The following is a 16,489-nucleotide window of genomic DNA, read 5'->3' as shown; positions in this document are numbered from 1 at the left end:
TGTGTGTACCACATTAACTAAAACTCACAATCATTTCTTTATTTTAAACTCATGTCACCTTTGCACTTTTAACAATTAAAACAGTGCCCTCTAGTTGCCAGCTCATCTGCTATGAAATGCAGTCTTGCCTTAAATAGTCAACAAAACTCATCAAGCTTTTAAACACCTTTGACCCTCAAACTCTCTGTTGCAGTGAAAACTCTACTTCATGTATCCTCTGTTCTGGTACCATTCCAATAAACGTTCCCTGCATCTTTTCTTGGACCTCGATATCCTTCATTAATAATGCAACAATAGTCATGTTGAAAGCCGGGAACTAATTGAATAAAATACATTCTGATTCATTAAAAACAATCAAGACTGGAAATAAATTAATTTGATGTAATAATTCCTACTTTAATTCCAGTTTCAATTTCTATGCTTCATCTTTGATTGATACAGATTAACACAGTTCAATTTCTTGCAGATAAGGTACCAGACAAATTACAAATATTTCCAATGAATATCTTATTATGTAACAGCTACTGCCCAGTACAGAGCCAATTATATCTGGTGAACTTACACGGAGCTTGGTTAAGGTCACCATGTTCACCGTAGGCACTGCTTTCTTCAAAATGAGATTTAAAAGACCAACTATAATATTATTGTTACAGATGAACTTGACCCTTGCTAGGCGAGTACTATTAGGGTATTAATTTACTTTTCAGAAAGTAATGCCTATGAGCAGTTTCCATTGTGTATGCTTTCAATCTATCCAACCACAAACTCACCGATGCAGATTTTGTTTGTCCAAATTTAATTTGTTCTAGTCAACAAATTTGCATCATGACAAATATGCCAGGTCATAGAATATGAAATGGCGCTAACACTAAAACAGCATCTGTCATATGGTGGATTTAAAAGGTTACACAGTATATTTAAAAGGTCGTCAATTTTCTGGTGTACTGGCAAATTTTCAACACAAGCTTACAACACCAAAATAGATTAGTTACTGTATTTGGAATTTTCCAAAATGTTGTTGTTGTGCTTGCTTTCAAATCAATTATGTTAAAGTTTGAATTAACTAATAGATGTTGCAATCACTTGGTGCATTCTGATGGGTCTGTCCCACTTAGGTGACTTTTTAGGCGAGTGCAGGAGACTCTGCGCTCGCCAAATGGTCGCCACATGTCAGCTGGTGGTCTCTGTTGAGCATCCTTCATGGTCGCGATGAGTTCCCGCACTCTAGGAATTAGTCGCGGCCTCAGTATGGTTGCAGCAAATTTTTCAACATAGTTTTGCACGGTGTGAATTTCAGACAGCGCTCCCCCCGCTTGTCCTGTCCCCTGCCTTTGCAATGTGTTTGTGTGTTCCACTCTGACAGTCGCCGTTCCAGTTCCCAGTTTTTCAGGTGACTGCCGGCAACTTGACAGTCGCCGGCAGTCCTCTGGAAAACCGCCCAAGTGGGACAGGCCCATTAAGGTGTAAAAGGTTCTCTTAAGGTTACAAATTCTTTATTTCACTGGAGATACTGGAAATAAAAACAATGAAACACTGTCATTCAAAAACTGTGTGCCTGGACTTAATATATTCTTTCCTTTTGCCTCAAACAGTACTTAAATGAAAACAGGAATTATCAAGTGCGCAGCCGGCTTCCTCTGTCAATAGTTCTGAATGTAGTCTCTTGGACCTCAGGATATACAACGAGTCCAGTCCAAGCTCAAGTCTTGCCAAGTTGAAAGTCGGCAAGAAAAGTAAACCTCTCAAGACTTTGAATCTAATAACTATTAAAGCTGCAGTATACACTGAACTCTGCAAATATCGAAAATGGGCTAACAATAGTTATAGCAACCATAAAATAAATTGGGAGCCGGGTTAAAATTAAAAAAAAAAAATCGCTTCAAAGACATGCCCTACATTTTATGAAGAAAATTAAAAAAATTCAAAGCACAGCATGAATCATAGAACTGAAGGAACTTAATAGAATTTTGATTTTGGCATTCCTTCTTCTTAATTGCCCAGGATATTCTTTGTAGAAGTACTGTGCACAAACCAGCCGTTGGGTCATAAGACAACTGACTGAACAACAGCACAACAGTAAATGAAAAGCTGTCAAACTACAGGTCACAGTAATACTACTTTTCATCTCTGGCCAACAAAGTGATTGTTCAGAATTTAAGTACTTACAAACAGGAGGCAATCCAAAAGGACTCTATTGGATTTCTTTCAAGTCAGCTTTCTTTCTTTCAAGAGCGCTTTCAACATTGCTACTAACAATTCATAAAATCAGCCAAAACATTTAAGAAAAATGCTAATGTAAAGTACATTTTAGTGCGATTGGCAAAGCTTGTGTTAGTTATAAAGTAAGTTGTCACGGCAATGTTTGTCAGAAGAAGAGGGCTTCATGATAGAGGAACCCATCCTTGACAAAAAAAAAACAAGTAATTACAAACACTATGAGCCAAGAGCATCAAAGGAAACTATAACCTGTCAGTGCTTTGATTCTCGGCTATTTGCTGATTAAAGATAAAGATGGACAACTACTCATTATCAATTAATTTGATTGAGAATCAAACCAGATTGAACTATTAATTCAGCAATATGATACACAGTGGAAAAAACCTTTTACATATGCGTGCATAATACCTAGCATGTCAGATAAGCCTTGAGCGAGCATTGCAAGCTTTGTTTAATCTTCTGTATCACACCACAGACTTGCACGGATTTTGAGGACACCTAAGACTGGAGGCGTTTCTCTTTTCTACTGAATGTATTTTTGAAATTCTATGTGTGTTGTATTACAGCATCCTGGGTTACAATCAGAAATACTTAGTACGGAGCAGTTGACTCTACACTGCACTACCCATAACAAAGCAGTTTTGAAAAATTAGTAAATGTAACAAATACGCACCAAGTATAATCATGAACAAACATCCACTACCATCAAAATATTTTCAAGAATTAATAGTCTAACTACATAAATAAATAAATGGGAACTTACTAAAATGTCACATGCTCTTGATTTTTTAACTAGACATCTGCATTATTTGAACTAATATATTATCCAAATACAATAACATTAAATAGTGTCAATCTGATCAAGATTTTAATGTATAACTTAGACTGGTACACTTTGCAATTCATAGTCAAATTTACAAAAGACAAACAGGACTATTTAAATATTTCATACAAACATTTGAATATTTATGCCAATTACAAACTTTATTTAAGCTAACCATGAAATTAATCTTTCAGATCTTACATCACATACAAAGCAAATTGTCAAAGATCTTTGACCTGCACAGTCCTACCTGTATCCTCATTGACAGTGAAACGTCCAAGGCCGCTACCATCCCGGATGGAGTACTGAACCTCTCCATCCCGTCCTTCATCATTATCTTTGGCCATCACCTGCACAACTGTTGTACCAATTGCCGCATTTTCCCTCACGGATACCATCTTAGCAAACTCTGTAAATCGTGGTGCATACAGATTTTCATTCACATCAACCACTTCGATCTCTATAAATGACGTTGAAGATAAGGATATCGGCCGCCCTTTATCTTTAACACGAATTGTCAGGTTGTAGAACTGCTGCTTCTCAAAGTCTAGCTCTCTTGACAGTCGCACTGCTCCACTGGTTCGGTCAATTTCAAACTTGCCATTGTAATCGTTTCCCAGAGAGTAGCGTACCTGGCCACCTAAGCCAAGATCAGGATCATGAGCTTCCAACCACATGACCACAGCACTAACGGGCATATCTTCGAGTACCTTAACAAAGTAACTTGAAGGAACGAAAAGGGGAGCATTGTCATTGACGTCAGCAATTATTACATTCAGTGCCACCACAGAGGACTGCTGCTGACCACTCTCAGCTTGATCACGGGCTTCTATTTTTAATATACAATTTGGAATTAATTCCCGGTCAAGCAATCCAGTCACATAAACAACACCAGTTGAAGAGTTAACAGCGAACATGTGAGTGCTCGTTAATAGTGTATAACTTATTTCACTATTTCGACCCAGATCTTTATCGGTGGCCTCAATCTGAACTACTTCTGTACCAATCAGTGTATCTTCTGGAATGCTGACGGAATAACTCTCTCGCAGAAACTTAGGCCTGTTGTCATTAGCATCCTGGACATGGACAACCAGGAGTCTCGAGGCACACCTTGGGGGAGATCCCAAGTCATAAATTGTGATGTTCAGAATGTAGTTCTCAGTCAACTCACGATCCAAAGGCATCAGAATTGTTATCCATCCGGTTTCCATGTCAATATTGAAACAACTATCCACATTGCCGTCAGAAATGGTGTACACTACCTTTCCATTAAAGCTACTGTCCGTATCAGAAGCTGTGATCTTAACAACACTACCACCAACTGGAAGATCTTCCTTAACATCTATTTCCGAATGAAAGGATTTATCAAACTCTGGGGATTGCCTATTAATCGAGTAGAGGTCGAGGAATAAGTCTTCCATTGTTGATTTGGTGTTTATTTTAGCCCTTTTCAGTAACTTTTCTGTTAATTTCTGAGCAGCTCCCGTTTCCTTGCAGATGTAATCCTTTGCGGTCAATTTACCGTGCACCAGAGAAATGTTAAGGAACATCGGATCAGCTAAGTTCTCCCCATCCGAGGCTGTTATCTGAAGTGAAAAAAAACCATCGTTTGGATTTGCACTATCCAATGGTTTTGTTAAGAAAAGTACACCAGAGTCAGGATTCAGCTCAAAGAATCCAAGCTCATTCCCTGAAATGAGTGTGTATTTTACCAATTGCAGCTCATCAACATCAATCGCTGAAACAGCAGTTATTTGTTCACCGACGGGGAACTCTTGGGAAATCATGCCTCGGCAATCCACCTTTTCAAACAGGGGTTTATTGTCATTAATGTTATCTATAAATATCGTCACATTTACCTCAGTCTCACATCGGTAGGGTGATCCCCAATCCGAGGCACGTACAGAAAACCTGTAACTCTGAGGTGAGGACTCAAAATCTAATGGTTCCCTTGTGCTGATGATGCCAGTAAACTGGTTTATTGTGAAAGGTAATGAATTCAGACTGCCAATGCTGTATGTTACATATCCATTTTCTCCTTGATCTTTGTCCATGGCAGAAACAACTAACACACTGCTACCAATCGGCATACTCTCATTGATAAATGCCTCATAGGACAGCTGCTGAAATTCTGGGGCATGATCATTGGCGTCTTCGATCTTTACAATGACACGTACTTTGATGTCATTGGCATTACTCACCACTTCTAACACAAAGTGTTCTCTCTCAAGGGTGCTTATGTGCTGTGTCGTTGTGATCAGACCAGTCCGAGGATTAATGTGGAAGAGATGAGCATCTTCAGTTGCACTTAATTTATATTCCACATTTGATGGCTCTGGCTTCAGCTTAACAACAACTACCACTGCTCCAGGAGGAGCAAATTCATTCAATTCCACTTCATAGAGATCTTCTTCAAACATCACTTGGTTTTCATCTTCATCCCCATTTCTAATATGTACTATTTTCACTGCAGAGAATTTCTGAGGGACTCCTTTATCTTTTGCTTGAAGGGTAAGGTTGTAGCCATAGGGAAAATCTTTCCAGTATATTTCCTTTGCTTCCTTTATTCCAAACTCTCTGCCAGATGATCCGGTCCGAATGAGATGGAACTGCTCTAAAGGATCACCTGCTACAATGGATACCGATTCAATTTCCCCATTAATTCCATCGTCCAGGTCATCCACTGTGAGAATAGCATAGGTAGGATTATTGTCCATCAAGGAAGGAATGTGAGTCACCACGTTTAGAGTTGGTGCATGCTCATTGATTCTATCAATGCGAATGACTAGTTTTGCAGTACTGCTGACTCCATTGTTCCCATAAAGTTTCATTCCACGATCCACTGCTAAAACTTCCAAGTCATATTGGTTTATCTCATCATAATTCAATCTGCCACTCAAAGAAACCACTCCACTAGTTGGATGAACAGCAAAGATGTCAACTCTATCTTTAAAATAATAATAAAACTCTCCATTTGATCCAATGTCCGCATCTGTTGCCGTCACCTGTGCAATACTTGTTCTTAGAGGTGTATTTTCTGGAATAGTTACAGAATATGTTGTTGGAGAAAACAAAGGCCGTAAATCATTCATATCCAAAACCTGTATATTCACTTTCGTCCATGCCTCCATAGCTTCCCCTCTGATAGTGCCTTTCACAATGAGCAAATAGTGATTTTGTACTTCCCTGTTTAATATGGCAGAATTCCCTCCCTTAGTCCTAATCCGAAGGAAGCAGAAATCTCCAAGTAAAATTTCTTCTGCTTTGAAGAAGCTGTCCTCATCTCCAGAAATAATCCTGTATTTAATGTCCCATGATGGATCTGTCACATGTATTCCCATTTTAACTTGACTGTTGGCATAGGTTCTTGCAGCAGAGTTCTCGTAAATTGTAGCATTGTACATTGAGTGGGTAAACTGGAAGGTTGCGGACACCACTGGCTCTTGAATCTGGCGACCCTGACAACTGGAGCCAAACAGCTGGAATAACAGGAGGACGAGGCAGAGGAAGGACAGCGCCAAGCCTGGCCCGAAGCCCATCATTAGATCCATCCCATCATTCTTGCATTCTAACAGGCAGAGATGGAAAAAAAAGTTACAAAATCATTGGTTATGCAATAATCATCCTTCTCTCCACAACCTTATTTCTGCATCGAACCTTGATATCCTGAGCAAGAATTTTCTGCTGATGACCCATTACTTACTCATTTAAAATAAGATTATTCAGCTTGGGAAAAGTGTTTTCACGGTGGGGTGAAAAGTCTTTTAATTATTTTGGGATGTTCAACAGAATCCCACGTTGTAAATATGATCTAAACCAGTACACTAGGAATAGCTCATTGATAATTTATGTAGTTTTGAAAAAAATGTTTCATGGAAAAAAAACATGTTTTTTTCCTCAATGCAGTTCCAATTCGAAGTGAGATGATATCTATTTCTAGATTAATTTTGTAGGGTTTTTCAGATTCATTGTGTGAACTCTTTTAAAATATTGTTGCAACCCTCAGCAAACATATTATGCTGAAATAATCTGATAAATATCACAATAGAAGGATAAGCTAGACCATTGATTATCACTAAAAGATAGCCACTAAAGATTATAGGAAAAGCCACTATTTTAATACAATTGTAGCTAAAAAGTTCACTGTGAAAGTATAACTTAAAACTACGCTCAATATGCTATTGCCTCAATTGTGGGGTTGCTTACAGTGCCCTGGAAGCCTCAACTCCTTAATGCTGCCCATTATGTCACTTGGTGTTCTTTATGGGCGGGAGGGAGAGGTACATACTGACAGTGTGAACGTGTGCAACTTTCAATCAATAAGGTTGAAAACAACTGGTTTAGATCAATAAACAATGGAAGTAATGAGATGAATAAAATGGAAAATTAGCAAATATTTTACACTTCATTTTGAATACTTGAAGTGGCAAATGCAATCTTGTGCTCTATTATATCAGTTCATTCAGCAGAATTACGTGCAATAATTCTCACTCATTGTTTAGGAGCCAGAACATTTTTTCTTTACAAAGTAACTATTTGAAAGACATCATGCTGGCATCAGTTTTACTCCCTCATTGATTAACTAATCTTGTTCATTATTAAATTTGCTTTATATCAGTGTTTTACAATAACTGATGCTTTCCTGATGGCATTGACTAGACATGTCAGTCTTAGTTACAGGTTCTCCATTAATTTTATCTATAGGAGCAGTTAATTGCGGCATGTTTTTCATGTGTATATTGCAGCTGTTAGAATTAATCTTTAAAAAAATGTAATTATTTACTTTCAAAGTACAAAAGATATGTTGGTACTCCAGTTACAGTTTGTTACCTAACTAAGGTATATGTTAAAAAATATTTTTTGGTTACTTGGTAATTTCTCATTCATTAAGTTTATATGGAATGCTCAAAACAACTGGTATTCACCCCCAGCGGTATGAATATTGACTTCTCTAACTTCAAGTAACCCTTGTTTTCCTTCTCTCTCTCTCCATCCCTCCCCTTCCCAGTTCTCCGACTAGTCTGACTGTCTCTGATTACATTTTATCTCTGTTTGCTTTGTTATTACCTTCTCCTAGCTAACAATGATCTATTCTACATTGTCCTTGACCTCCACCTCCTTTGATGTCTTGTTCTTACACCATACACTTCCTTATCTCAGTATCTCCCTCTCCCCTGACTCTCGGTCTGAAGAAAGGTCTTGACCCGAAACATCACCCATTCCTTCTCTCCAGAGATGCTGCCTGACCCGCTGAGTTACTCCAGCATTCTGTGTCTATCGTGCTCAAAACATAGTTTTCTTCAAAAGCTGTGACTGAAATAATCAAACATAGACAACTAGGAAAGCTTAGCCAGCAACAGATCATGAGATCGTTAAAATAAGGAAAATCCTTCAGCCCATTAGTTCTCATCAAGATGCAATATCTCAAGTTGCCTTACCCAATCTCCCTACAACACACTTTGCAAGTAGCTTAATATGCTTGAATTTTCTCATACTCAGAAACAACTTACAATAGCAAATAACTCATTTACACTAAACTATGAAAATTATCCGGCGACATTAAAACTATCCACTTTCATTTTGTAAAAGGATATAGTTAATTGGTAACCTATGTTTACACTATAGCAAACACAAATGAAGAGGGGGAAATGAAGCAGTTTTGAATTACAATAGGACTTTGACCTCCAGTCTGCACACATTGAATACATATATTATTCACAAAAGAGAATTTACTTTGCTACTTCTCTTCTGGAGAAATAAAAGATCATCACCAATACATTTCAAGCATAAATGTTCTTTTCTTACCTATTCAAATTTTCCAGGAACAGGTTTATCCAAAACATGTTTGCATAAATCTTTTACAATCATCATATCCAGCACTGCTGCCTTAATTCACCTACTGGTTTCCCTGCTACACAGTCACTGACTGGCACAATTCCCACTGCAGTTCTTAGTTCTGGGAGATTGCCAGACATGGTCCCTATTGCAGTTGCACAGAGTTGATGCGGTGCTGTAGTAATAGCAAGTGTCAGCATAATAGTAACACTGATAGACTGAGTTAAATGAAACATTTCAACTCTCACACTTCTGGTTGGAATACACACATTTTGAAACAGTGCCATGTCATCGGTTTTTCAAACTGGTGTGAAAGGTTGGGCAAAACTACTTTATTTGTAAAATCATAGATTGTTAAAATACAGAAGGATGTCATTTGGAACATCGTGCTACCTGGGGTGGAACTCAGAAATATGGAGGTGATCACTTTGATTGGATTGCAATGTAGGTCCCTCTATAGTCAGTGAGAATTAGAGGAGCAAATATGCAAACATATCACAGGTAACTAAGAATATTTGGGTTATATTGCCTGGCTGCCATCATTCTAAAGGCTTGGGTGGGACAGAATGTGTTAAGTATGTCTAATAAACTTTTCACAGGCAATATGCTGTTGGCCTAATTGGAGATTGGACCTGCTAAACATTGGACCTGCTAAAGGAAAATGAGATTGGACAAGTGACTTAAGTGTCAGAAGGTACACAAAAATGCTGGAGAAAGTCAGCAGGTGCAGCAGCATCTATTCTTCTTCAGACTGAAGAAGGGTTTCGGCCCTAAACGTTGCCTATTTCCTTCGCTCCATAGATGCTGCTGCACCTGCTGAGTTTCTCCAGCATTTTTGTATGCCTTCGATTTTCCAGCGTCTGCAGTTCCTTCTTAAAGACTTAAGTGTCAGTGTGGGAACACTTTGGAACTAATTATCACAATGCTACTAATTAAAAACAGGTATGGAATAAAACAGGACTGGTCCACAAGTTAAAGTCCTAATTTCAGGCAAGGTTAATTTTGATGCCATTAGACAGGAACTTGCAAATTTTGATGCGAGAGACTATTTGCAAGAAAAAGTACCATCAGACAAGGGGGAAACATTTAAAAATGAGTTGGGGAGAGTTCAGGGGCATACCTCACTTTTTCTGCTAGTTAGTGAAGGGCAAGGGTAGCTAAAGGAGGCATAACTGGGATAAAGCAAATCCCTTGAGAAGTATAGAGGATGCAGTAATACAGTTAAGAAGGAAATCAGAAGGGCAAATAGACGCGAGATGGCTTTGACAGGTAATGTAACGGAGAATCCTAACAGATTCCATAAGTATACAAAAGGGAAAAGGTAACTAGAGAGAATTGTACCCTTATGGATAAAAAAGATCACTTATGTATGGAGCCACAAGAGATGGGCAAGGTTTTAAATGAATATATTTCATCTGCACTTATTGGAAAATCACGAAAGCTAGGGACTTTAGGGAAGGGAATAGTGATGTCTCCAAACACACCCACATTACAAGGGGTGCTTGCAGTCTGAGAGCACATCAAGGTGGATAAATCTCCAAGGACTGATCAGGTGCATCTAAGGACATTGTGAAACGCTAAGGAAGAAATCTAGGCCTTGGCAGAGATATGTATAGCCACAGTTGAGGTACCCTAAGACTGGTGGTTGGATAATGCGTGCCTTTATTTAAGAAGAGCTGCAGGGAGAAGCCAGAGAACTACAGGGCAATGAGCCTGACATTAGTGGTGGGAACTTTATTGAAGGAGATTCCAAAGAGCAGGATCAACCTGCATTCGGAAAGGCGAGGAATGATTAGGAATAGCCAGCAATGCTTTGTGCACAATACATCATGTCTCATGGATTTGATTGTTTCTTGAAGAGGTGACATAGAAACCTAAAAAATAGGTGCAGGAGTAGGCTATTCGGCCCTTCGAGCACCGCAATTCAATATGATCATGGCTGATCATCCAACTCAGTATCCTGTACCTGCCTTCTCTCCAATACCCCCTGATCCCTTTAGCCACAAGGGCCACATCTAACTCCCTCTTAAATATAGCCAATGAACTGGCCTCAACTACCTTCTGTGGCAGAGAATTCCAGAGATTCACCACTCTCCGTGTGAAAAATGTTTTCCTCGTCTCGGTCCTAAAAGATTTCCCCCTTATCCTTAAAGAGGAATGACAACGAGGAATGACAAGAGCCAGGTTGTAGAGGTTGTATACATGGACTTTTGCAAAGCTTTTGACAAGTTCCAATTTAAGACTTTAACTTGTGGCCCAGTCCTATCTTTTTACATAACTATTTTACATCAATAGAATTATGGTCCTGCGTGGCAGGCTGATCCAGAAGATTAAAACATGTGGAATCCAGAGAGAGCCAGCTACTTGGATACAGAGGGTGGTAGTAGAAGGTGTTTTTTTAGTTTTCAGGCCTACAACCAGCCATGTGCCGTAGGAGTCAGTGTTGCACCCACTGTAGTTATGCGTCTATGGTAAAGATTTCGATGACAATGTTGTTAACATGATTGGTAAACTTGCGGATGGAAAGAAGAAAGTTACAACCAGATCTAGATCAACTGAGGAAAAAGGACCGAGAATTGACAAACAGATTTTAACTCAGATAAATGAGAGGTGTTATATTTTTGTAAGTTAAATCTGGGTAGGATGAGCTGCCAGAGGAATTCACAGAGATGGGTAAAATCATATTGTTTAAAATACATTTGGACAGGTATACGGATAGAAAAAGGTTTAAAGGGATGTGAGGCAAATGTAGGCAAATGGGTTGGCATGGACAAGTTTGTTTCCATGTATATAACACTATGATTCGAAAGCACTGATAGTGAAAGACATTCACATCATGCCTCTAGCTTTTCAGATAAATTAATTTCACTCTCTCTCTGCTCCTGGCCCCTTTGTGACTGGAAAGAGTTTAATTTTTAGTTATCACATGAAAACTTTCCGTGATATAGAAGTATTGAGTATAGAAGCTGGGATGTAATGTTAAAATTGTACAAGGCATTGGTGAGACCAAATCTGGAGTATGGTGTACAATTTTGGTCGCCCAATTATAGGAAGGATGTCAACAAAATAGAGAGAGACCAGAGGAGATTTACTAGAATGTTGCCTGGGTTTAAACAACTAAGTTACAGAGAAAGGTTGAATAAGTTAGGTCTTTATTCTCTGGAGCGCAGAAGGTTAAGGGGGGACTTGATAGAGGTCTTTAAAATGATGAGAGGGATAAACAGAGTTGATGTGGATCAGCTTTTCCCTTTGAGAATAGGGAAGATTCAAACAAGAGGACATGACTTCAGAATTAAGGGACAGACGTTTAGGGGTAACATGAGGGGGAACTTCTTTACTCAGAGAGTGGTAGCGGTGTGGAATGAGCTTCCAGTGGAAGTGGTGGAGGCAGGTTCGTTGGTATAATTTAAAAATAAATTGGATAGACATATGGATGATAAGGGAATGGAGGGTTATGGTATGAGTGCAGGCAGGTGGGACTAAAGGAAAAAAGTTGTTCGGCACGGACTTGTAGGGCCGAGACGGCCTGTTTCCGTGCTGTAATTTTTATATGTTATATGGTTATTATGAACATCTCTATTCAAGCCTGCTATATATAGTAGGTTTCTTTTTTTTTTCAAATGGCCTCACATCAAAGTCACAGCTCAGGAATTAATTGTTGGCCTCGGACTTAGTGGATTCAACCTTTCTCCATTTCAATGAGTCAGAAGGCAATGAACCTGTCAGTGTGTTGTGGCCTCCAAAGCAACTACTAATTTGTACATTTGTCCGTGATGATGAAAGTTAGACTGAACTGAGTGTCAGACAGGTAGACACAAAATGCTGGAGTGACTCAGCAGGTGAGGCAGCATCTATGGAACCTTCTTCAGTCTCGACCCGAAACGTCACCCATTCCTTCTCTCCATAGATGCTGCCTCACCCGTTGAGTTACTCCAGCACTTTGCATCTACTTTAGATTTTACCGGCATCTGCAGTTCTTTCTTACACATTGAGTTTCAGACAGATGCTGGATTATAAATAATATAGATGGCACAAAACTTTCCATTCTTTTTAATAGTAAGGAGAACCTGTGTTGTGGAGCATTCTTTGTATAGTTCTATTTGCAGTGCTAAGTAGTTAAATGAAGATTTTAGTTTGTAATTTCATGAATGTAATTATTTTAGTCCTTTATCTATTTCAATTCTTTCCCAATTTGGTAACAACATGATGCAGTTATAATGCAATCTCTTTCCAAACCCACAGTCCATATATGTGAAATATCCACATTTTAAATGGCCGGCACAGTGGTACAGCGGTAGAGTTGCTTGCTGCCTTACAGCGACAGAGACCCGGGTTCGATCCTGACGACGAGTGCTGTCTGTACATTCTCCCCGTTATCGTGTGGGTTTTCTCCATGCCCCCGGTGCCCCTGGTTTCCACCCACATTCCAAAGACGTACCGGTTTGTAAGTTAATTGGTTTTGGTAAAATTGTAAATTGTTCCTAGTGAACCCAGAGACCCACAGCCAACAGCAGCCAGCCCATCAGCCGCTCCAACTACTTAGGAACCTGGGTTGCGGGATGACGGGGGCGCAGCTCGGGGCGTCGTAGGGGCCCATCGGGGAGCGGGTTCCTGTTGGTCCTGACGTCTCCGGCCACCTGCTAGCTATCCTCGGGAACTGTACCGCCCTTGCAGGGATAGTGCTAATGTATCGGGATCACTGGTCAACGCGGACTCGGTGGACCGAAGGGTCTATTTCTCTGCTGTATCTCTAACCTAAACTAAACTAATTGTTTATATTAGCTAAAACAAAAGGGAGACTCATTAACACTTTGCATTAACATCAATTTTATGGAAAGACAGGGTGGGTATAATTTTAGAGGGGAACATAATTTAAAAAACTCAATGTCAGAACAACTCTTAAAAGTATGCGCATAGCAATCTGTGGTGTGAATTTGTGGAATGGTCTGGAACAGGAGATAAAACAGCACAAACATAATTCAGTTTAGAAAGATGTACAAAAACACTTTTTTGAAAGGATATTGGGATGAGGATAGGTGATTGTGAGTGGGATATTTGTTATACTGATTGTATTGGGAAGGGTGATTATAGGGTGATGAGTTGTATATATGACTAAGATACTGTATAGTATATGAGGGTTTTTTCTTTTCTTTTTTCTTTTTTTCTCTCTTTTTTGTATGGCTTTGTAAATATTTGATTAGTGTATGAATGTAAATAATTTGGTGTACATATAGTGGCTGGTGTACATATGGTGTACATATAGCTGCTAAATGTGTATAAGATAATTATAAGCAGTTGAATAAGGGGTGGGAATTAATAAGCTTTGGCTTCTTCCTGCTCCTTTTCGGACACATACGATTTCATTTATTTATAGATATTGTTTATGCCACCTTATAAATATTCTTGTTTTGTTTTTTGTATGCTGTTTCACACTTGCTTTTTATTCTTTTATTCTGTGCGAAATAAAGAATTTAAAAAAAAAAATTAAAAATTCAAAGTTGACAGTTGTAGATAGACAAAATGCTGGAGTAACTCAGCAGGACTGGCAGCATCTCTGGAAAGAAGGAATGGGTGATGTTTCAGACTGAGCTACAGTTCAGATTGACAGTTGTAGTATCTTTCGGAATGTATTTATTTTTTGGGTGGAAAATTCAGGGATTGTGATTTCTAGTAAAATAAGACAATAATTGATCAGAGCACCACTGATGGTTTCCCTAATCTTCCTGAACAAATGGTTTTCATTTCTCGTCACCCCTGTGAAGTTGTACCTGCCCAGGTTGGATTGATTTAAGATGAACTCGATCAACTTGCAATGCAGGATTTAGTAACAGGCACAAGCCATACAATCTTTTGAACATGCTCCACCATTCAATCATGTCATGACACATCCTCAATCTTAATCACTTTCCTCCAATATCCAAATATTCCTTGGTTACCCCAAAATCCAAAAAGCTTTGGATCTGTTTTGCATATACTCAACAATTGAACAGCCATATTTCTCGGTGAAAAGGTTTCAGCTCTTATCCAAGTCCTAAATACCTGATGCCCTTATTCACAGTAATGTTTCCACATTCTATCCTCTTTAGAGCCAGGAGATAATTGTACAGTATCCATTTAAATTCAATTCAATTCAATTCAATCAAACGCTTCATCAAATGCTCTAAGAATCTACTGTTTGTCCTCAAGATCCCCCTTCATTCTGCTAGTCTGATCATCATTGAGCCATTACACTCACTATATTGCCAAAGATAAACGACCTCAACCTAACAATCGTTAGTACTGCTCTATTGCAGCGTTTCTAAGGCAGGTACATTATTTTGCAGAAACACTTGCATGTGATATTTCAATTATTATCTCACTAACTACGAGTACAACTACTGACATACATATTTGTCCCTGAACTCCAAACTCCTTTCAATTAATGCCAACAACCAATTGCTGTTGAAACTGCTCACTGCACCTGCTCGGTGTTTCGAGTGGGAGGACATCCACATAACTGTAAATCAAGATTTACTCCTTTTCTCGCTGTTTTCCCATCATGTGCACATTATGCAAATGCCTCATTGCTTATTTTGCCTGTTTAAATCCCTTTTAGTTTTGCTAGGCTAGAAAACCCACTGTGTAAATGTGTTTCACTCATGCAATCTAGGCTAGTTTTAACCAAAGCCCTTGGTGTGCAATATTATAAGATGCACAACATGCAATGCATTTTCAACCTTGCATGTCTGTTTGATTGAACATAAAATATGTTGAGAACCCAGAGTCATGGACCACTCGTGACTTTCCCATGGCTGGAAACTATCGTAATGCCAGAACAGGAGCTGCTGCTGTAACATCTAGGGCTGGTTAGGCCTCAACTGCCAGGTTCTGAGCATTGGCATTATGCACCACTAATACCTACTTCAGGAAAAGCAAATACAGGGTTGGGTTACCGCTTTGCGGAAACCTGGTGCTCCTTCCTAGGGGTGACCCCAAGCTTCACCAGCCACTTTAATTCACCATCTGTAGTGGCCATTTGGCTTGTTTTGCGTGTCATTAATGATGGCATGTGTCTTTAAATTTTAGACTGCCCATTATATTGTGGGTGGGATTTATGACGTATTTTAGGGCGTGTTTGGAGCTAAGTTTCTTGCGCAGGAGCTTAGTTTTTAGTTTAGTTTTGGACCAGCATGGGGGAGGCATACACTTTGACCATGCGGAGTGTAATGGAGACACAAGGAGTTTTCTAACCTTTAAAGCGATAAGCTGGAGTTCAATGAAGATTATAGTGTATGTCGGAAGAGGTTTGGATGTTCCTTATTGTTTTTCATCAACAATGAAGAATATATTAATCAAAAGACTGCGTTATGAAGATTTATCTGTGAAGAAGTTCTTAAGATCCCCGATGGAGAGCTTGCATGTGTATAACGACATTCTCCTTAACCATGTAGTCCACTTGGCAGCTAGAGGGAGTAATCTATTGAGCAATATAAAAATCTTCCGCTACAAGATCCCACTCTGCATAATCCTGTACTGTCATGCGATGGCCCAATGCATGCTTGAGGGACAGCACCTCATTTTCTCTCATGATACACTGCAGCCTTCTGGACTTGATACAGAATTCTGCAATTTCAG

The 16,489-nt window shown here is 39.2% G+C and overlaps 1 protein-coding gene across 3 annotated transcripts in view; it reads right to left on the bottom strand.

Moving 5' to 3' along the window:
• Positions 1–16,489, bottom strand: part of fat3a (FAT atypical cadherin 3a) — a 634,737-nt gene that overhangs the window by 419,936 nt on the left and 198,312 nt on the right. For all 3 annotated transcript variants that reach the window (XM_055637278.1, XM_055637275.1, XM_055637277.1), the window contains exon 3: positions 3,291–6,608. In XM_055637278.1, coding sequence (XP_055493253.1) covers positions 3,291–6,591 — 3,301 coding nt within the window. In that variant the 5' untranslated portion in view covers positions 6,592–6,608. The remainder of the gene's footprint in view (positions 1–3,290; positions 6,609–16,489) is intronic.

Source organism: Leucoraja erinacea, chromosome 6, assembly GCF_028641065.1.
Source record: "Leucoraja erinacea ecotype New England chromosome 6, Leri_hhj_1, whole genome shotgun sequence".
Taxonomy (NCBI): domain Eukaryota; kingdom Metazoa; phylum Chordata; class Chondrichthyes; order Rajiformes; family Rajidae; genus Leucoraja; species Leucoraja erinaceus.
This window is presented reverse-complemented; position numbering and strand designations above follow the sequence as displayed.